General features: G+C 41.3%; 1 protein-coding gene across 4 annotated transcripts in view; it reads left to right on the top strand.

Moving 5' to 3' along the window:
- EXT2 (exostosin glycosyltransferase 2) overlaps nt 1–22046 on the top strand; it is an 81174-nt gene that overhangs the window by 40346 nt on the left and 18782 nt on the right. For all 4 annotated transcript variants that reach the window (XM_079951417.1, XM_079951418.1, XM_079951416.1 and 1 more), the window contains 3 exons: nt 1073–1204; nt 9497–9686; nt 19415–19581. In XM_079951417.1, coding sequence (XP_079807543.1) covers nt 1073–1204; nt 9497–9686; nt 19415–19581 — 489 coding nt within the window. The remainder of the gene's footprint in view (nt 1–1072; nt 1205–9496; nt 9687–19414; nt 19582–22046) is intronic.

The following is a 22046-nucleotide window of genomic DNA, read 5'->3' as shown; positions in this document are numbered from 1 at the left end:
GCCGGCTGGGCGCGCGCGCCAAGTTCGAATGTACAGGCGCGCGGCACAGCAGGAAAACCGGATTGGGAACCAGGTCCTAAAGCCCGCCGGAGGCAGGGGGAAGACTCAGGGGACTCAGCGTCAGAAGAGTCTAGAAAGGGCAAGACCCCAGCGGACAGGTGGACCCAGAGGAGGAAAGAGCAAAGGAAGAGGTGGAGCAAGGCTAGAGTCTTAAACTGGTGTCTGGGGGGAGGAGATTCAGACGGAGCTTCAGCGGTCTAGAGTTTAAGACGTAGAGCTGCGCGCCGCGGCTTTGAAATCGAAACTGCACTTCAATAAAGACTTTTATATATAACAACGGACTGGCGTTGGTCCTTTGTGAGCTGGGACCTCGGGCAGCTCTGACAGCGATAAATAACTACCTGACATTCAGAAGACATCTTAAGGCAGCCCTGTTCAGGGAAGTTTTTAATCTGTCATATTTTAGTGTATTTTTGGTTTTTATGGAAGCCGTCCACAGTGGCTGGGGAAACCCAGCCAGATGGGCGGGGTACAAATAATAAATTATTATTATTATAACTAAGGATGAATGGATGAATGTAACTAAGGTGTGCATCATTGTAGCCAGATTGGATGGCTCCAGGAATGTGTGCAGCTGGCACACTAGTTTTAAATGTGCATGGATGATGTGTATATAGTAGGCCTCCCCAGTCTAATGTCCTGTAGATGTTTGGGGCACACGCCCCATCTTTCCTGATCTTCAGCCATGCTGTCTGGGGCTGATGACAGTTGGAGTCAGAAACATCTGGAGGGCTCCAGGTTGGACAGCTGTGGTGATTTAGTGAATCTATGTGTTTACGGCATCACTCTGTGGGATCAGTCTGGGCTGAAACAGCCCAGTGTTAGGAGAAACTTCTGTATAACATGGTGGAGTCACTGAGAACCAGATCTGCTTTAGTCTTCAAAACCCCATCCTAGATTCAGTTTCTTAGCGACAGTTGCATGTAACACATATATGTTTCAACCATATTCAGATGTTTGATATTTCTGTCTGACATAAATATGTTGTGAAAATACTATTCATTCTTTGCAGGCAAGATGGTTCTGGGAAGCTTACTTTCAATCAATGAAAGCTATTGCTTTGGCAACCCTCAAGATTATCAATGACAGGATCTACCCATATGCTGCCACATCATATGAAGAATGGAATGATCCCCCAGCAATTGTAAGTAGAGCTATATGTCTATTAAATTTAATATGCTGGGCCTCTTCAAAAACAGACTCCCATTGTGATCTGCTGATATTTTATATTTTGCTGGTAAACACAAATTTCACTTAACTTTGTCCAAAATATAGCCTAAAGGGAAATATTTGTGTATTAGCTTGCTACACTATTTCTCTTTTTCTCTTAAAATGGGAGTCTTAAGCTATTGTCATATGTTAGAAGGTCTAATTTTGGCCATTGCAAACAGTTCTTAAGATAAGTGCACTGTGTTTCTGCTTTAAGAAATTTGAACTACTTGTTAGCAGAGGTACTTCCAAGAAAGTGGCCGGGAAAGCTTTTTGTCTGAGAATAGTAAATGTTGGACTTAGGATGGCAAATGAGTGATTGCTGTTTGTTCAGTAGGCATGCTCTGTCTGACAATAGAAACTGATTATTATTGCCGAATTTTGGTGATTGTAGTGCTATTCCATGATTACAGTGCAAAATGTAGAAGCTGAAATTGTTACTAATCTCCAATAAAGAAGTTAGGACATCTTACAAGCTTCTACTCCAGAGGGACTCTCCAGAGTAGATTTTAGGGGTGCTATAGCAGGGAGGAAATGAAAGCAGAAGTCTTGTTGTGCAAGTTGAAGTCCTCTTGCACTCCATTGGATACAACCCAGTGTGTAGCAAAACAATACCTGTGGCTCCCCTCATCCTTTTAACTGAGAATTTTAATTTATTGGTTTACTATCCCCATGACACTTGCAGAGTCAAGGGAGTGTTCATATTTGTCAGTTTATTGCATGTTTAGGGAGTTCTCCTGTGCCATCTTTTGAGCACCATTGTACAAAATGTATGGCTCTGTTTTGTCATTGCTGTTTCAGTGTTCTCAAAAGGGGTGTCATAAATTGTAGTTTAACCACCACTATTTTAATAATCGCCAGGAGACCTGCTGTATGCAGAGCAATAAATGTACTTTCTCAGCAGACCTCCATTTTCTCTGTGACTGACTGCTAGAGAGCAACTTGGCTGTGAGACAGGAAAAGAGATGCCCTACTAAATGAAATAACAGATAAATACCGGTAGTTCAAAGAATGGCTCATGTGTAAGTTAGAGTGAGATAGCAGCTAGTGCAGAGAATGGTATGAAGGTTCTACTGCTAAAACTAAGCAGTTCTTCTACTATAAGCCATCTTGGGGAAAGATTGCTTGGGACCAATATGTCAGTTGCTCTGAGCAACTCAGGGAGAGCCGATTACACAAAGATACTGCTATCTAAATGCTTGTTATATAAAAATTCACTTATCCAAACACAAGGAATTAGTACCAAAACCATGCTATACATGCTACAGATTCAGATACCCGAACAGCTGAACCTGTCATATATTCTCCTACCTCATGTCAAATGTAGCGTCCCTAATATGTTGTCTAGTCTAAGCAGTTTGCCTTAGTCATGTAAAGTTAAGTTATAGTAGGTTTGGAAAAACTCTCCTGCTTTTCTAAAGGACTTATCTTGAGAGGGTTTTTTTAAAAAACAAAAAACACCCATGAGTTTTATTAGTGTCCAGTGGGTTTACTTGTCATGATGATGGATATCAATACTGTATTATTATATCGAGCCATTGTGTTAGCAGTGGTCTGAGAAAAGCATTTTATATAAAAACTAAAGCTATGCCTGTTGCCATGAGTACTTTAACTTACCAAACATACTGTTTGGAAAAGATTTTACAGTGCATCAGCTGAATATCTTTCAGAAATGTTTCCAGGTGAAATTTTATGGCATCTGTCCTACAAAATGTAGGACAAGGTAATGACAAAGGCCTCTTAAGACCATACACTTTATAGCTATATGCAGCTTGATTGAAGGTTTTGGCACAGAGGTAGCCCAAAAATGTTCACTTAAAGAAAACTGTATTGAACCATTTTAGTTTCAGATCACTTGACACTTCAACATATCAGTTAAAATATTGGAAATGTTCAAGTGTTTCTGTAGCTGGACACTTACCTGCTTATTTGAGGAGAATATATTTCCTTTCACATGAGTAACTTGTCAGCCCTGAGAGACACCTCAACGAACAGCTATTAAAATAGAACAGGGTTTTTCTTTTGGACTGGCCGACAGATCTTTGTAGATCCTAGTCTGTTTGGACTAAGTAACAGGCATAGTCGTTGTGTGAATTATGACTTACCTTTGGAGAAACGTGCCCCTAAAATTAATGGAGTAAATACAGAAACTGTTAAAAATGCACAGACACCATGGTGCTTAGATGTCAAGGCCATGCCAACATTTAGGTAGAAGCTAATTTTGTCGTTGCTAACAGCTGCTAAGTTTCTGTTAGTGGTAAATGAAAAAATGTAGATTTGCTACCTATTACAGGTTGGTTTAACAAAACATGGAAACTCTCAGTCATGGAGAGATCTCAAACCAAATTAAAGGGGCATGAAATCCATACACTACGGGTGACTTCTTTTTTAAGGCTCCCATTTCTTGTATGTGTAGACTCAGCAATAGCAATGCACAAAATACCATTGCACCTTAGTTCAATTTTTATTTTGTCATGGATAAGGATGGTAGAAAACTTGTTCTAGAATTTTAGGGTGGGGGTTTTTTTTTTTTAATGAACTTGGTCTTTCTCACCATTTATAGCCTGAAATGTAAATAAACTGTAGTTTTTGCTTGGTTTATACACCTACTGCCGCCACCACCCAAACTTCCACTGATCAGGTGTCGACAGGGAAGAGGAGTGGGGTGGAGGAGGATGCCTTTTAAACTAGCTGGTCATCAGGATTTTAGTTTTAAAGAGAAGTTCCAAGTTCCTGCTTGGCTGCTGGGTTATTACAAAATGCTGGCTGAAAAGGGGGAAAACAAACAAGCAATTGCTTGGCAAGTTTGAGTGCTAGTTTTAGCCTAGGTAAACTAAAGTGCTTTGCTTACTGAAGAAGTGACTGATGATATTCATTATGAAACTCAAATTCTGGATTAAGAGAAATTATGTTCAAGACATATTATGCAAATTAACACAGCATTAAGGGTTAGATCAAGACTTCCCCAGAACAGAACTTTGCTAACTAGACACAGTCTCAGGTGGAATAAAGGAGGCATTTTTCATTGGTTCCTCCTGCACCTCACTATGTCCCCTCAAAATCTGCTCTGGAAGGTTTGAGGACCCTACAGAATCATGTAAGAGGTTGGAGGGGTTGCAGAGGGAAGGAGAAATAGGTGTCAGTTTTTGCCACTCTCCTTTCCTCCAGTGGGAGCTGCCTCCTGGATCCAAATTCTTTCTGTAAATGGAAGGAGCTCTTCAGGCTTGCCCTTTGACAAGTTGTGGATGGGAAGCATGGGGGGAATGTTGTCTCTATGCATTCAGTGGAAGTACATTCTGCTTGCAGAACAAAATAAAATAAAGGTATTCATTGTCAGGTAATTCATAATAGAAACTGCATTGAGGTGACAATAGATACTTAAAACAACCCAGCCTCCCCAAAAACCACCCTTCCTTGGAAAAATGATGTAAGTATAATTTTAGTATTAAAAAAGTGTTGGAAAGAACATTTTGATCAATGTATCATTAAATCCTCCTTACTTCTTTCATAATAGTAGTCTGTTATGGTTCAAGCGGAATATGATTTCACAAAGTAATAAAATATGGCTGCTGAGAAGAAAATTGTGGGAGAGAAGGAAAATAGCACTGCTTTTGTTCATGAGAACAGTAAAAAAACTTTTATTATCACCACGTTAGCTATCCAGCAATGGGGGAGTAATATTCACCCTCATAGTGTGCATACCAGCATGTCGGCGAGACTGAAGGAGTGAGTAACCAGGAACAGGATCTTCAAATTGTGTTGGGTAGCTCAACAAAAATGTCCTATCACCTCAAAAAGGATCCAAAAAAAAGTTCAGAAAAGTGGCAACCAAAATGATCACGGGGTTAGGGCAAGGCACTATGAGGAAATACTACAACACTTGGGACTTTTTTAGTTTAGAGGAAAAGGCAACTAAGTGTGGACATGATCGAGGTGTATAAAATCATGCATTGCATGAAGAAAATGAGTGCTAGAACTCAGGGGCATTCAGTGAAGCTGGTCATCAGAAGATTCAGGAGAGACATAAGAAAGTCCTCCTTCACACAGCGTGCAGTTAAACTGTGGAATTTGCTCCCACAAGGGGTGATGATGGTCACCAACCTGAACAGCTTTAAAAGAGGATTGGACATATTCATGGAGGATCAGGCTATCAGTAATGGCTATTAGCTGTGTTGGAAGCAGCATACCCCTGAATACCAGTTCCTGGGAATCACATGTGGGGAATCACAGTTGTTGTGCTCAGATCCTGCTTGCAGGTTGCGCAGGCTGAATAGGCAGGTGGTCTTCATCTTCCTTCTGCACTCCAGTCTGTGCCAGCGAAGTGGCTCAGGAGCATTATTCTATCTTCTCCTTTTTGTTCTCTTTCTGTCTTGGGGATTTATTTCATTTGATTATTTATGCAACATATTTATATGTTGCCTTTGAAAATAAGTTTAACATCACAATAGTGTTCTTTGACTTGGGTATTGCATTGTTGGCACATAACTTCTGTTGTATTTTTAATTATTGTAATTGTGTTGGAGATAGAGTACAGATGTTTTCAGAAACAAACACTATAAATGATTATACACTAATCATTGGGAAATCAGTCATTTTCACTTATTACTCTTAAGATTAGCCCCCCCCCCTTAATGAAGTTTTTCTCTTTCCATGTGGGGTGAGGTTCAGAGTCCTTCATATCTCAGGAGACGTGAATTCCATCAGAATCTTTTTTGTGGGGGGGATAACTTTCTTCATTCTTTATTGAGTCTTAAAATAGTTTTAATACTGCATGCAGTTAAAGAAGAAGAAAGTTCACTTAGCCAAAGCAAAGGAAATAAATTCTCCAGTAGCAAATGGAAACTTTAAAATGTTTTTTTTTTTCTTTGCTAAATGGCAGTCTGACACAAATGAGTCGCTTCTTGTGGAGATGTTGCTTAAAAAAAAAATCACCAAAAGTTAGGCCAGTTTCCCAGCCTCCCACTCAGGTTCTGGATTCCAGGGCTTTGGCTTCTTTTGCTGTCTGCGGAAAGGAGACCGCTGTCAAACAGCCAGGAATGCCAGACCGAGCAATGTGAGAGCCCTGTTGCATTGCAGAGTTGACACTTGCAACTGGATATGGCTTGTACATAAAACTGATTCACGATAAATACCCTATCAGTCTTGGGTTAATTACTGTGGCTCCTGTAATGAATATTAGCTGGTTGAGCGTTGGGAAGGCTGGCGGCTGGGGGTGGGGAGTGAGTTAGAATTGTCTGAGCCATGGCTAAGTGTCAGCACTTTGTCAAAGAAAGTGATGGATGATTACACCATCAGTACCAGTTGTGGGGAGTGTGTGAGAGAGATCAGTTGGTGATCTCCAATACAAGGCCTGGATGCACTTGAAACAAATGTTGACTGATGCGTTTTCTATTGTTGGGAAGAACCATCCTTATGTCACCATCAATTTCATGCCCTGCTTCCATAATAGGGATTTAATTAGGCTTCTGTTGAGTTAATTACCTGCATTGTTTGCCTTTCTCCAACAGAAGTTTGTAAGACTCAAGTAAATCATGGAGGTTTGAATTTGCCCAATTTCCTGCCGAAAGTGAGGTCAAGAGGTCCCAGACTGTAGACACACTTTTCAGGCAGGCAGCAGGGGGTTGGCTCTTAATGGTGCTTCAGCAATGCCTAAATGCCCTTTTGAAATGTTACTCTCAACTAAGGAAACTTGATTATTTTTGAGGTGGGGGCATTCACTGTTGGATGTCAGAGTAGCAGAACATATTCTAGCTCAGCCATTCTTTGCCAGTGTCTCAATTACACAGTCGGCTCCTTTCAACAAAGTGGCACAGCTGCCTAGATGCTACATTTCTTTATCTAGACTTAGAAATGTGCTGGATGTTAAATGTACTATAAGAATTTCCATCATAGTTCTAAAAAAGTAAAACGTTGCTTTTATGATATTGTTCATTTTGAAGGCAAACCTACTGGGATCAGTAGTAAAGAGGGTCAGGCAATTTGCCTCATTTGCCATAGCCATGAATCAAAGCTGGAGCTCCAGCTATTGATTAGAGATTACTTAAAGGAAGCTTTTGATTGCTTTGTTTCATTTGTCATTTGTCTGCCCTGCCCATCATTTGTTCCTGTGCTGCATTTGCAGTACAGTGGTACCTTGCTTTAAGAACAGCCCTGGTTACCAACAATTCGGTTTATGAACTCCACAAAACCGGAAGTAGTGTCCTGGTTTGCAAACTTTACCTCAGTCTAAGAATGGAATCCGAACGGTGGAAGGGCACTGGTGGCGGGGGCCTCATTAGGGAAAGTGTGCCTCAGTTTAAGAATGGTTCCAGTTTAAGAACGGACTTCCGGAACGGATTAAGTTCGTAAACCGTGGTACCACTGTATATACATGTAATGATTAGCAGATGAACAGTGAAAGACAAGAGCTAAAGAACAGCTTACATATGAGTAGGCACCCCGTCTTGTTTTAAGTGGCAAATAAGCTCCCCAACTTGCCATTGCAGGCATGAAGCTTGAAAGAATGCTACTTTTAATGTTTTGTCCAGACATTGTAAAAAATATTGTAGGAAACACCATACCTTTCCAGACAGAGGGAGAGAGACTAGTTTTTCCAGAAAAAATGCATATCTTTTCTAATCATTTCTTGTTGGTATACCACTGCACCATTTTATACCCATTGTCATTCAGGCACCAGTAACCTCCTGACTGAACTACTCTAACATGCTGTACCCAGAGCTGTCCATTGACCTTGCTATGCCATTAAATGATTCAAAATTGTGCTGTCTGACAGTTTTCTGAGATGGCGCTTATTACTCTGGTTTTATTTAATCTACAGTGACTTCCTAATCATGGTGCTGGTTACTACTATTTAAAAGTCCTAAATGCAGTGGAGGACGCTGTGATTGCTCCACATTAAAAAAAAAAACTATATAAAAAAACTTGGTGCCCAGGCAAAACTAGTGTATGGGAGGATCTAGCAAAAAACTATGGCAGAGAAGATCTAAATGACTTTCCTATGAACATTAGTAGATGACTGCATCACAGTAAGCCTTCCGATCCAGCACTGTTCAAACTATTGCCGTGTTCTGTAGTGTTTTGTATTACAGCTTCCATCATCTCCCATCATGGGCCATGCTTACTGGGGCTGAAGGGAGTTGAAATCCAAAACTTCTGGAGGACCAGTAGGTTGGGCAAGGATGGTCTCTTTAGGACACACATCCCTTCCAGCTGCCCCTGACAGTTGGGAGATTCCCTAGAGCATTCTTCAATAAAGTGTGAGTGGTTCTTGTTGGAAGTGAAAATTGAGAATATCCATATGTGCAACAAAATTATTTAGCTGCATATCAGACTCTGTTGATCCTAGCCAATATGTTACAATGTCTTATGCAAGGGTGAAGTTAATTCCCTAGTTTTTCATAGGCCTAGATTTTTTTAAAAAATCTGCTTTCCCCCTGTCTATATTCTTTAATGTTAGTCTTTGATTGTGTCTCTGGGAAAAGAAATGTATACTACAAAATGCATTCTGTTGGGACTCTACATTTTGGCTCTATTGTGCCTTATCTGCATCTCTGCCAGCTAAATTGGCTTCCTTATGATGGTAAAATAAGTCTTTTAAAAGTATTTAGGGAACATTAGGTGGAGTAAATAACTAAAGTTGATCTTTGCCTCTTTTTTTAAAAAAATGCTTGAAAGGTAGACTGTTTAAAACCATAGAACAAGCCTATTTTTGTTGAAGGTTGCTTTTTTATCCTTCTGTATTGAACCAAGAGTATGTTTTCTTTTTTATTTGTGCCCATTTTGTGTCAGGTTTATTAATTTGCCTCTTTTTACTTCATTCCCCCCCAGAAATTGTGGCACTAGGCTGGTTTTCTGTTTGTTGGCCTAGTCCTGAATTCATATAAAGATTAAGCTTCCTTTTGGGAAGAGAGATGTGGGGAAGAAGCAAGCCAGGGTAGCCGAATCTTTCTGGTTTTCCAGTAATCTGTCTTTTATTCTCCGGTAGCCCTGAACATACTTGATAGTTTTTATTATGACTTGAACAAATGCACAGAACATGTTTATATTTAACCGAGATTGGTGTTTTATCACAAAAAGAGGCTTTCAAAGACCAGTTTTCCCTCTAAAATGCTTAATGTGTTGGTGTGCTGATCTAGTCCTAATGATGGAAATTGCATTCAGTTGATTTATTCCAATTTTATTACTGAAAAGTGACCTTTGTTTAATCCTACTTATTTCCTTTCTGCAGAAATGGAGCAGCGTAAGCAATCCACTATTTCTTCCGCTGATTCCACCTCAGTCGCAAGGCTTCACTGCTATTGTCCTGACCTATGATCGGGTTGAGAGCCTCTTTAGAGTCATCACTGAAGTCTCAAAGGTGCCCAGCCTTTCAAAGTTGTTAGTAGTTTGGAACAACCAGAACAAAGTTCCACCAGAAGGTAAGTTGTGGGGAACCAAGCTCCTCCTATGAGGTGACCCATTTTTCCTTTACACCCTGGCTTGAAGTCATGTCATGCTGAAAACAAGAGCTTCCTTCATAAGCATGGAGATGATCCAAGCCATGCCTGTGAAGGAACTCACTGGGGCTTGAAGTCACGTCTCAAACGCTGATTGCAAGTGACTTAAAGCCTCTCTTCCAACAGGGATCAATTGCTCTCCAGAGTTCATGAGTGTTGCTGATTCTGGCAGGGCTTGCATCTGGCCTCTAAATTAAAAAGGCACTGGGTGCAAGCTCTGCTAATCGTAGAACAATCAGGAGCACCACTTTTAAGGTTCCTGATTGTTCCTTAACAGCCACATCTTGACCCTGCACCACAGTTGATGTCATATACAATGTTGGCTTGGAGGAAATTGCCTCATGAGCCAAATTAGGACCACTGCTGTGCCTAACTAGGTCTGTGGTACCAAGGCTTCACATACCTGCCTTAAGAGCTTAAGCACAATATTCTTTGGAGCCTACTTTTGACCGTACTATTGAGGAAGGAGAAGTATTTTTTGTGATTGTCCATCAGCTGTGGAACTCTGTTAAGAACGCTGTGAAAGTTGAAGCCTTTGAAAAACGTTGTGGATACTGTACTTCACTGTTTAATGGCTTTTAGTGCCCAGATTTTAAGTAGATGCACAGTAATGTGAATTCCTAAATGTAATTTAATTTCAGTATAACCATCTTGAGAAAAAGCAGAATAGAAATTAAAATACAGTGGTTCAAGGCACAAGTATACTTGATTCTATAACTCCACAAATTATTTCTCTTCCCTTGTCTCCTTTTAAACAAGTTATGCAACTTCCATGTTCAGATTTTCAAAATCACAAAGTAGATCACTTACTTGGCAAGTTGTGAAATATTACTATAAAAGGAAAATATGCACTTAAAATAAAATATTGGGTGCTGCTCTGTTCAGCTATTAAGTCAAAAGCAACCACAGACTGTTTGCCAATGGAAGTTTTCCTTCCCTGCCAGACCATACTCATGAAAATACTGACCAATTGTTTAAAAGCTAGGCTTCATCTCATGAATGACTCTGGTATGCCAGTGCTTATTGCTTTTCCAAGCCCTATTTGTTACCTTCAGTTCTCACTTCATTGTACTCTTGTTCTTCTAAATAGAGCAAATCCTACCAAAATTTAACAGTGAACCTTTTCATGAACTTTAATATCAGTATATTTCAAATGTCCCATGAAATTACTGCTTAGACCCTAGAATGTTGTATGCCATCTCAACCAAACTGCATGTTCATCTACCAGTGATGAGTAAATGTTAATTGACGGTTAGTGAATTTCGCTTTTTTGCTTTGAGGTAATAGAATTATCAAGTGTATAATTGAACATTTCATTTCTGCATGAAGCCTGATTTTGCTGAACTTCCCATTGCTTGAAATTCTCTAGAATCTAAATGCATTCTCAAAGTCAGAATGTCTAACCCAGGGATGCAGGCCTCCAGGACACTGTCAGGCCATGCCCCCTCCCCAGCACTCTCTTTGAGTGCTTTTGCCTGGCCGAATGTGCCCTTGAACTCTGTTAATACATCTTGCTTGCCTGGATGGAAGGAAGGGGTGTGTGTGTGTGTGTGTGTGTGTGTGTGTGTGTAGGTGTAGGTGTGTGTGTGTGTGTGTGTGCGTGTGTAGGTGTAGGTGTGTGTGTGTGTAAAAACCTCTGGCTTTTGCATGGCTGAAATTTAGTCTACTGTATAAAGGTAAGAGTTTCATCTGTTATTCTTCTCCCATATGCTTCTGGGCCTGATGACTTTTATCTCTGGCCACACATGCCACTGGCATGTGGCCCCTGGAAGGCCACCCATGAGGAACTGTGGCCTTCACGTTACCAGGTTCCCACAGCCGTGGTCCTTTCGCAGTATACATTAAATTGTGAGAAGTAGTGTTACAGGGAACCAGGCAGAGGGCCTTCTTGGTAGCCGTGCCCGCCCCGTGGAATGCCTTCCCATCAGATGTCAAGGAAATAAACAGCCATCTGTCTTTTAGAAGACATCTGAAGGCAGCCCTGTATAGGGAAGTTTTAAATGTTTGATGTTTTACTGTGTCTGATGTTTTAATTTGTTGGGAGCCGCCCAGAGTGTTTGGGGCAACCCAATCAGATGGGTGGTATATAAATTATTATTATTATTATTATTATTATTATTATTATTATTAAAATAGAAATGTGTGTTTCTTTCTTAAGATCTGTTTTGAACATATATTTCCATTCCAATAAACTAAACAATAAAACGTACATGTACCAATATATATTCCAACGTTTCTTGACATATTGCCCTTTGGTATAATATGCATGTGCCACATAACTTTGTGTGCAGAAAATGAAGGATGCAGTTTAAGAGGTTGAGGAAGGGTATAGGTATTGACCTCTAGTAGTAGTAGATGCCACCAAGCAGTGCTGGGTGGTATATCAAATGAAACTTTCACCTTAGAAATCCTCCCAAACTTGACATGCTTAGTGGTGTACAGGGGGCATACTGTGACATGTTTGCTGAGTACTTAAAGGATAATTCCTTGTAGTTACTTCAGCCTGAATGCTAAAATTGTGCAGTGCAGTCTGGGAGCCGCTCGGAGCACTGTGCAGTCCTGTTTTGTGGTACGTGTTTTGTTTGCTATGGCATGAGGACAAAGACAAGGTGATTAGAAGGGTCCAGCATTATGTACTAGCACATCGTTCCTCTTGGCTTATTACATCTCACAGAAGGGGCTGACTGCCTGGGTCCACAAATGAAAGTGATGAAATACTCCATGTTTGGAGTGGTCCCAGCTACCTTTAGAATGGGCAGTTACAAGGTCATGTCTAAAGAGAGCCTCCCTGAATTCTAAGTATTGCAACAAGTACTGACTGGCTGTGAAAAAGCCCCTCTTCAGTAAAGTGCACAAGTGGCTGCTTGTCAGCTCCAAGCCCTTTTGGAAGATTATTTTAATCCATTTTAACCTGAATCCCTGATTGTGAACTGCTTTTACAGCACTTGAATGCTGAGAGTAAAGGTTATAATGGCCTACAACGAATAAACCCTGTGGCCTATTGTGCTTGCTTATGGATCTCTAGTCAAAGACAGTCAAAGCTAAAGTGATCGCACCAGCCATAACTTGCTGAGTAACCATGGATTGGATATGCTGTCAAGCTAGGAAGAAGATGGAGTAATTTGCTGCCCACTCTTCCCTTCCACACTTGAGCATATGCCTTGAACCTGCTACACTCCAGTTTTCTTGGTGAAGAAGTCACTGACTGCCTACTGCTGTTCACCAGAACTTCTCAGAATCATTGGTCAGCTTGGGATAAAGAAAAGGGCATGGCATGTTGCACCCTTCTCCGCAGCCCAGACCAAGCTCCAACAATTGCTTTAGGAGTGGAGATTTATTTAGGGGTCCATCCTCCTCCAGTGCTCTCTCCTTTTTGTTTGTTTCTTTCTAGCAACTGGACAAAAGAATAGTGAAGGAGTATGGGATCCGGATCCCTCTCTTTGTGTTTCTTGAGGAAGAGAAGTTGTGCGAGGGAAGTTAGAAGTAGGTGGGGGTTCATATCTTCATACATACAGGTTCATACATATACGTATACACACAGAATTCTGTGTGTTGCCCTGTCCAAGTTCACACACTGATTTCTGGGTGTGTGTTTCCACTTTCTATTTATATAAATAAAAACATGCACTTTATTTCTAGTATTTTGAGCTATTGTGCTTTTAGTGTGTCAAAGAAATAGAATACTAGAAATGATTTGGGGTAGAAAGGGGTTGATTGTGTGAACACTGATTGATCAGTTGATTACTGGTCAGCTTTATCTGATGCATGTAGTTCATAGATACTGAAATATTTTGCATTTGGGTGAAATATTTTTGTACCTTTGAATAAAAGAAGCCTATCTGAAGCTTTGTTATAAAATGTATAAGTGTCCTGCCTCTTGAGAGCAGAACAATCATTGGGTTTCTTAAGCTCGCATGGCTTATCATCTCTCCCCTGTGTGTGTACATGTTCGTTTATTTAATCCTGAGATTTGGATGAAGCCAAATTATTTGAGAGCAAAATTGTCATGGCCAAGTAGTATTTCACTATTTTTAAACTTAAAACTCTGTTCATTGTAGCAGATCATTATATAACCCTTTTTCATTGATATACTGTTGAAAATATATTAAGTTGTTGACATGAAAAATAATTGGCCCTGAAGGTCATAGGTTTGTTTCCTTACTGAGACTTAGTTATTTAGCTTTACTTTCTAATAGGTATGTATTTTAATAACTTTCTTATGTGACCGCCAGCTACCCCCTTCATCTATGTATTTTTAACACTTGGATAGGTTGTGGAATGTCCTGGTCTGCTGTCGAGGGGTTTAATTTAATTTGTTTTAATTCAAATGCATACAGTTCGTTCCAACTAGCTCTTTGGTAGGATAGCAGAACTTGGTTTCACTAAGTCTTTCATTCAGTCTGTCTATTACGGCTCCTAATCCTTGGACTTCAAAGCTTCTGCCATTTATAGCCTATTAAAGCCAGGAAGTTTCTGATGGATTAGGACAAGGAATGAGTTTGAAGTTAGTAATGCACACCGCTGTCAACGATAAGGTCTAGTTTATTACCCTACGGTAGTATCTGCACATTTATGGCTATTCTCTTTTAATTGGTTATAGTAAAGCTGGGACCATTAACCTGGTTGAGTATCAAATGCAGGATATCCTGGCCAGTGCTGTATAGGGAACACATTTCTGGCTTTGAGCAAAGTCAGGTACGTTTTCTGTTATTTGAACCAGTTGTATTTTTGATATACATTAATGGGAACTAGAAAGAGAACATCAAAGGTAATTTTTGCTCATGATGGCCCTACAGTAAATTCAGATTTGAAATTGGCTCTTAATATTGGCTACTGCATCGGTGGATATAAAGGCAGTTAGCTTATCCACCTCTCCCCACAATTCCCCATTGATGGCCCCATAGTAACTGTATAAATTCATCTCTCTTTATGTATTACCAATTTGTAACTTGGTTGTATAATAAAAAATATTGTAAGCCTTTGCTACAGGCTTACAAAAATTAAAGAGAAATAAAATGAACTCATGCCAGTGTTCACTTTAAGAGTGTAAAGTTACAGGCAAGTTTGAAGCCCCCACCCTAGTATCTCAATGACTACCTGACATTTCTGAAGTGTGCTTCCTCTGTTTTATTTTAAAATGAAACAATACTAACAAACATGTTGCAAGATTGTAAATCATGTAAATTGAAGTCAGGCATAATGTTGTGTGACATAGCATGAAACTATTAATTGCACAAAATCTAGAACTTGTGCTCTGCCACCTTGGTCCTTAGAAGCCCAGGGAACTATAATTGTAGTAAAATCCAGAAATTAACAAAAACAGGTTGTTTCCATTAACAAAGGTAGCAGCGCTAGACTCCCAGCTCAGGAATTGGTTCCTGAATAAAGAATCAGGAGGAGCTTTCTGAGCTGTATTGGGTGTAGCTGCAACCTAAGGTCTACTGCATTCTTACAATTCAAAGATCTTTCCAATCTGGGTTCAGGCCTGGCTAAGGAACTGAGTCAGCCTTGGTCGCCCTGATGAATGACCTTTGCAGAGTGCAGGGCGGGGGGGGGGGGTGACATTGCACCTGCTTCTTGATCTCTTCTTGGCATTTGATCCCTTCAACCATGGTATCGTCTTGGACCAGCTCTAGGGAATGAGAATTGGGGGCACTGTATTACAGTGGCTCCAATCCTACCTTCACGACAGAGTCCAGAGCGTAGCATTTGTAGAGTGCCTTTCTGGCCCCTGGCAGCTACATTCTGGGGTATCGCAGGGGACTATCTTATCTATGATGCTATTTAATATCTACATGAAGCCGTTGGGAAGTGGTCATTGGGAGTTTCAGGGCAAGGTGCTATCAGTGTGCTGATGACACTCAGCTCCGTTTCTCCATAACATCTGAATCATCCATGGAGAAATGGATGAGGGTTAGAAAAGCTGAGCTTGAATCATGGCAAGACACTGGCAGTGTGGATTAGTAGCTCCATTGTCTGAGAAATTGGTCAGTTGCCTGCCCTGGATGGGGTTGCACTCCCCTCTGTAGGAGCAGGTTCACAGTCTGAGTTGCTTCTGGATCTATCTGCCACTGGATGCTCAGGCAGCCTCAGTAGCTATAAGCGCCTTTTACCAACTGTGGGTGGTTCCACAGCTACAGCCATTCCTCATCCAGGAAAGCCTTCCCACCATATTTCATGCACTAGTTACTTCAGGACTTGTTGTTGTTGTTTAGTCGTTTAGTCGTGTCCGACTCTTCGTGACCCCATGGACCAGAGCACGCCAGGCACTCCTGTCTTCCACTGCCTCCCGCAGTTTGGTCAGACTCATGTTTGTAGCTTCGAGAACACTGTCCAACCATCTTGTCCTCTGTCGTCCCCTTCTCCTTGTGCCCTCCATCTTTCCCAACATCAGGGTCTTTTCCAGGGAGTCTTCTCTTCTCATGAGGTGGCCAAAGTATTGAAGCCTCAGCTTCACGACTAGATTATTGCAATGCACTCTTATGTGGGACTTCCTTCACAATTAACCTGGAAGCTGCAGTTAGTGCAGAATGCTGCAGCACAATTGCTGACAGGAGTGAGGCCTTGTCAGCATATACACTTATGCTCAGAGATCCGCACTGGTTGCCAATTTGCTACCGGACCAAGTTCAAGGTGTTAACATTAGCATATAAAGCCCATAACGAGTTGGAACTACTTTACCTATGAGGTCGCCTTGTGCCACATCTGCCCACTCGACCACTTCGATCAGCAGAATTGGCACTACTACAGGTGCCCCGTAACACCTGTTCTACATTTAAAAGAACTTGATCATTTAGTGTGGCAGTGTCCACACTTTGCAACAATTTTAATCTGTTTTAGTATTTTAACTTTTGTATGTTTTAAAGTAGGGTTGTACATTTTTCTTGATTTTACTGTTTTATCTTTCGAGGGGTGTTTTGTTTTTGTTTTGTTTGTTTTAAAAAACCCAATCAAGTGTTGTATCAATTTTATGAAATAAATAAATAAAATAATAAATGAATCCAAAAGTGTCAGCTTGCAAGTATCAAATCTTTCAGAAAACCATAAATGCTTTCTCACTGGAGTATTAAAGAGCCTTTGAGGGCTATAGGCTGCATGTATGTAAATAGGTAGTTAGTCATCATTAGCAGAGTGTTCAGTGTGTAAGGAGGATTGTCGGCTCAGCCAGAGTGCCAACAAATGCATATGACTTGCACATAGGATATTAATTTTAAAAAAGAGACTGCTTGGAAGCTTTGCAGTGTTATAGGAGAAACTGATGTTTTTCACTTAGTCTGCATTTGCTAAAATAAATATTGTGGTCTAAATGTCTGCTGCTAGAAATATTTGTGTAGGCAGAAACATTATTATAATTCTCCCTTCTTATCCAATAACTTTTCATTAACATTTAACTCTAAACTGATGGTTTTTATGCTCAAGAAAATTATGCAGAGTGGGTAAAAGTTACAATGTTAAGAGTTGATCTCGTTTCCACTGCTATTGCCACACTATATTCTACAACGTAAAATTGCTGTCATCTCTGTAGCATCCTCACTTCACTATTGGTAGTTATACCTATGTGACCTATGTTTAGATAACACACGAATCTCTAACACAGTTTATTCCTGCTCCTTAGCAATGCTGACAGTAGAAGGATATTAATTTAGTGAACTTACCTCTATTTAGATGCAGTGCAAAAAATAAAAAATAAAAACATTTCCTGCTTCAAGCTGAAATGATGCACAACCTGCTAAAGATGGATATCTATCTGTCTATCCCAACCTTCCCTTAAAGAACGTGTGGGGTGACACATCTGGCCTTAGCCTGTTTCTTCTCATTATGACCTTTTGAGGTAAAACTAAACTAAGATAGTGCCTTAGGTCACCTGGTTCAGTAAACAGGATCTGTCTGTTAATTTCTTGCAATTGTTTGGAGTTAAGGAAATATACAAAAACATACACATATTAAATTATCTACTACTGAGAGTGACTAGAATTTTTGTTTAGGTAATGAACTTATATTTAGGTCATCACAGTGTCACAGAACATGGCTCTAGAAAGCCACCATTTCCTCCCTTCATCTTCTCTTGTGTCTCACTAGATACTCACATGGCTCCGTTCCTCTTCCATCTCATCTGATTCATGCCTAGCCTTTTCTGGAGTGTATACCTTATTGCCCTTCTCTTAGCTTGCGTGTATTTGTGTACACACAAAGTGTGTGTTCTGCCACTGAACCAAGGCCTCGCTAAGAGTGCTAGTAAGAATTAATTATATAAAACATTTTTTAGTTTTAACATGGGCCACCTTGGAGTAGGAAACTGAAATGATTATATTTCCAAAACCTCTCACTCTGTATTTCTTGTTTCTTTTGCTCATCTGGGCCAATTCCGCCTTTCTTAAAACCCCTCCAAGGTAAACTTTCTTTTCATAGTTGTTTAGTGTGGTTTGGAAAGGGGTACAGTTTTCCTAAGGAAGCTGTCTCAGGTATTATGTTTGGATGCCAGCATCTGAAGTGTGCAGAACTTTATACGTTCTTTTGGAGTACTCTGTAAACTATGAAATCAGACTCTCCTAGCAGTGAAAATGGACATCTGACCATAATCTCCATCAACTGTGTTTTCAGGAAACAGAGATGTTTTCATGTACATCTCTTTTATGTGTACCTACTAATACCATATGATGTCAGTCACAGAGTAGTGAAAGGGATCTCTTAGGCCTGATATCAGTGCCACAGTACTAAGATCAGAGAGAACGTATCCTTGTGAGTAAAAGGCAGGAGAGGGATCTCTTGTCTGGTCTTAGTGCTAAGCACCACAGTGCCATGATTGGCAGTGAGCCCTCTGCCTGCCTTTCCTGTAAAGTGCAGGCAGAAGGTTCTTTCCAGTTACACCCTTCTCCCAGATCTGGAGTGGAGAGGGCTGGGAGTGCTGAGTGAGTTACTGACCTGCTTGCCTGATGTGTTGGGAGTGCATGTATGAGTGTTAGAGAGTGCTGAGTGCTTGGTGTCTGGTGCATGTGTATTTGTAACAAAGGGAAGATAGAGGTACATACTTTTTTCCCTTTTGGGGGGGGGGTTGTCCCATCTACTTTTGCCCCATCAGTCGTTGGAATGTGTGCATGCAAACACACACACACACGCACGCACACACACACACGCACGCACACACACACACACACACACACACACACAGAGGTATGGGTTCCCCACCCCTGTATTAAATAATGATGTATGTTCTTACTGCTAGTAGTATTCAAAGTCGTACCTGTATCTCAAGGTTATTTGAATTAATTGGAGTGTTGAAATACATTGGATGAAGTTCAGTGTTGTGAAGTTATAAATGTTGTATCAGTGCAAGCATATCAGCTTGCCAGACAAAATTATTCCCTCTCCCCTCTCACCGCATGCTGTCTGGGGTTCTCCCACAGCCAGTTGTGAGAGGAGGAGAGGGGAGAACAGTCCCATTGTGCAAGCAGACACCCATGCGTAGCGCTTCCACTGACAGGGTTTGTCAAGTGAATCCCTCCCATAGTTTAATTGTCCTGCTGTACTCATGGCCTTGTACATGCATAGAGCACAAGGACTTGATGGGGGTGGGGCGGAGGTGTAATAAAATTGCAGCTGAGATACAGCAAAAATGCAAACAAAATCTTAGATTTTGTTCTTCTTCACAGAAACTGTTTGGCCGAAAGTTCGAGTGCCACTAAAGGTTGTACGGACCACAGAAAACAAGTTGAGTAACCGCTTCTTCCCCTATAATGAGATTGAAACGGAAGCAGTGTTGGCCATTGATGATGACATAATCATGTTGACATCAGATGAGCTGCAGTTTGGTTATGAGGTAAGACGGCTTCTGCTTTTTGCATGACTTGAGTTGATTGAGTTAAATGCTTCTGGGGACAAATCCTCAGCTAAAATGTTCTTAACCTTCAAGTAGTGCCATGATGCATAATCAGCATAAAGTTCTTGCAGCTATCCAGGAAATGTTGTTAATCTTCAGAAAATATTATCTTTGCATTTTGCTGTCCTTGCTCCCCAGCATGGAGGGAGGATTACTTATAGTTCTTTTCCAACTCATATGCAAGGTTAGCACATAAAGATGTGTGCCAGAGAGCCTGAAAAATGAAACTCTTGGACAGAAGCAGAGGGGAAACTATATGTGTATTTCTCTCATGACGCTTTTTGGGGATTTCCAAAACCTGTCTTCCTGTGTTGCCCGTTTAGTCTTCTACTATAAGCAAAAGTTTGTCTACAGCACATTGGATGATTATTATGACATAGGCCTCCCCAAAATGCTCTCAGGACAGCTTAACATAAAATAGAAACAAATTAAATATACAATAGCCATATGAATGATACCATAAAATATGAAGAAGCATAAGAATAAGTCAAGAGCAGAAATTAAAACAGCACATTCCACAACCAGGATGCTACCACTAAAAAGGCCCTATAACCACCTGCCACATCCTACCTGGCAGGAGTCCCTGGAGAAGGGATTCGAAGATCCTGGAGTAACTGCTACAGCTATTACAGTGGTGCCTCGTAAGACAAACGCCTCACAAAACGAAAAACTCGCAAGACGAAAGAGTTTTCCGTTTTTGAGTCGTTCTGCAAGACGAATTTCCCTATGGGCTTGCTTCGCAAGAAGAAAGCCCATAGGGAAATCTCCGGGGACCTCTTTTAAATGCTGGCGGTGAGGAGCAAAGCCTTTTGCCCCCCTCCGGCCTTCAGAAGAGGTCCAGGAAGGCCGGCGGGGGCCGAAAGGCTTTGCTCCCCACCGCCAGCATTTTAAAAGCGGTCCGGGATAGCAGGGAAGCGCGCTGCGCTTTCCCGCTATCCCGGACCGCTTTTAAAATGCTGGCCGTCGGGAGCAAAGACTTTCGCCCACTACTGGCCTTCAGAAGAGTTCCTGGACCTCTTCTGAAGGCCGGCGGGGGGCAAAAGTCTTTGCTCCCCCCCGCCTGCCTTCCCGGGATAGCGGAGAAGTGCAGCGCGTTTCTCCGCTATCCCGGACGGCTTTTGAAGGCAGGTGGGGGGGGAGCAAAGACTTTCGCCCACCGCCTGCCTTCAGAAGACCTCCGCTGTCCCGGGGGCTTTTAAAATGCTGGGGGTCGGCAGCGAAGGCTCGCAAGAAGAAAAAACTCGCAAGAAGAAAAAACTTGCGGAACGAATTAATTTCGTCTTGCGAGGCACCACTGTACTAGCCCTCATCCAACCCACTACTGTGTCTAGATACTGGTTTAGGGCTTGCATGGCCACACAACAAATTTCCTAAAGATCATCCCCAACAGCTTCATATTGGGGGTGTGAGTGTGCCCAGCAGTACTTCACAACGCAGCTGCCTGTGGCAATCACCCAGTACCATTCTCTGAAACTAACCCCATAGATAGGAGCCAGACCACAGAGTCTGTCCAGGATGATGCCATCAAAATGGACTAAGAGATAAACCAGAAGCAACAGGGTCGCACTCCCCTTATTCTTATCTCAATAAAGGTCATCAGTCAAGGTGACCAAGAGCAGTGCAGTCCTGTCACCAGGCCTAACACAAACTGATAAAAGGTATAGAAAATCTGTATAACTTACAACCCTATTGAGACTCTTCTACCCAAAAAAGAACATTAGCATCCAGGTGGTAGCCAGGATGAGCAAAGATCGAGAGAGTACGTGCTGATTGCATTGTTGCCAGTACCTGTTGGCACTGCTGTTGGCAGTGTGATCAGGCCACATTAATTTTGTGGTGCCCTCCAAGGGTGTGAGATTCACCACTCCTGGAGTTCAGCACTGTGGAAGCTATAGAAATCAAAGAAGTTGACAGTGCTGAACATTACAGAATAATTTAGGAAAAGTCATTGGGTTTGGCTGGAAGTTGAAGGTGTGAGAGGAGAAGATGAAGTCATGTCAGAAAGCTTGTTTTCCCTTTAAGTGTGCTGGGTTGTTTTTTAATAAGAGGGGGATATTGTTTTAAGTGGCAGAGAGGAGAATGAGATGGTCTGGATCCTCAAGTAAGGAACTAAGGAAGAATTAGAAAGGAGTGGGTGAACTAGCTTAGTACAAAAGTGCTCTTTAGATTTTCCTCCATAATCATGAAGAATAAGCTTAAGACAGTTGACATTATATGGAGTTGGTTTGACAATTGACATACTGACTTAAACAATAATAAAATATATGTGGAAAAAAGAGATTTAAGTATGCCATATGTGTCTCCAGACAGGGAGGTTCTCCCATGGGGATTAGCAGCTATATGAGCAGCCAAGCTTATATTTTCTTCTTTTGGGGAAACATGGAGGATGGAAGGTTACACTTAAA

This window comes from Podarcis cretensis (assembly GCF_951804945.1).
Source record: "Podarcis cretensis genome assembly, chromosome: 1".
NCBI lineage: Eukaryota > Metazoa > Chordata > Lepidosauria > Squamata > Lacertidae > Podarcis > Podarcis cretensis.
Note: the sequence above shows the minus strand (reverse complement) of the source record. Positions and strands in the feature narration are given on the sequence as shown.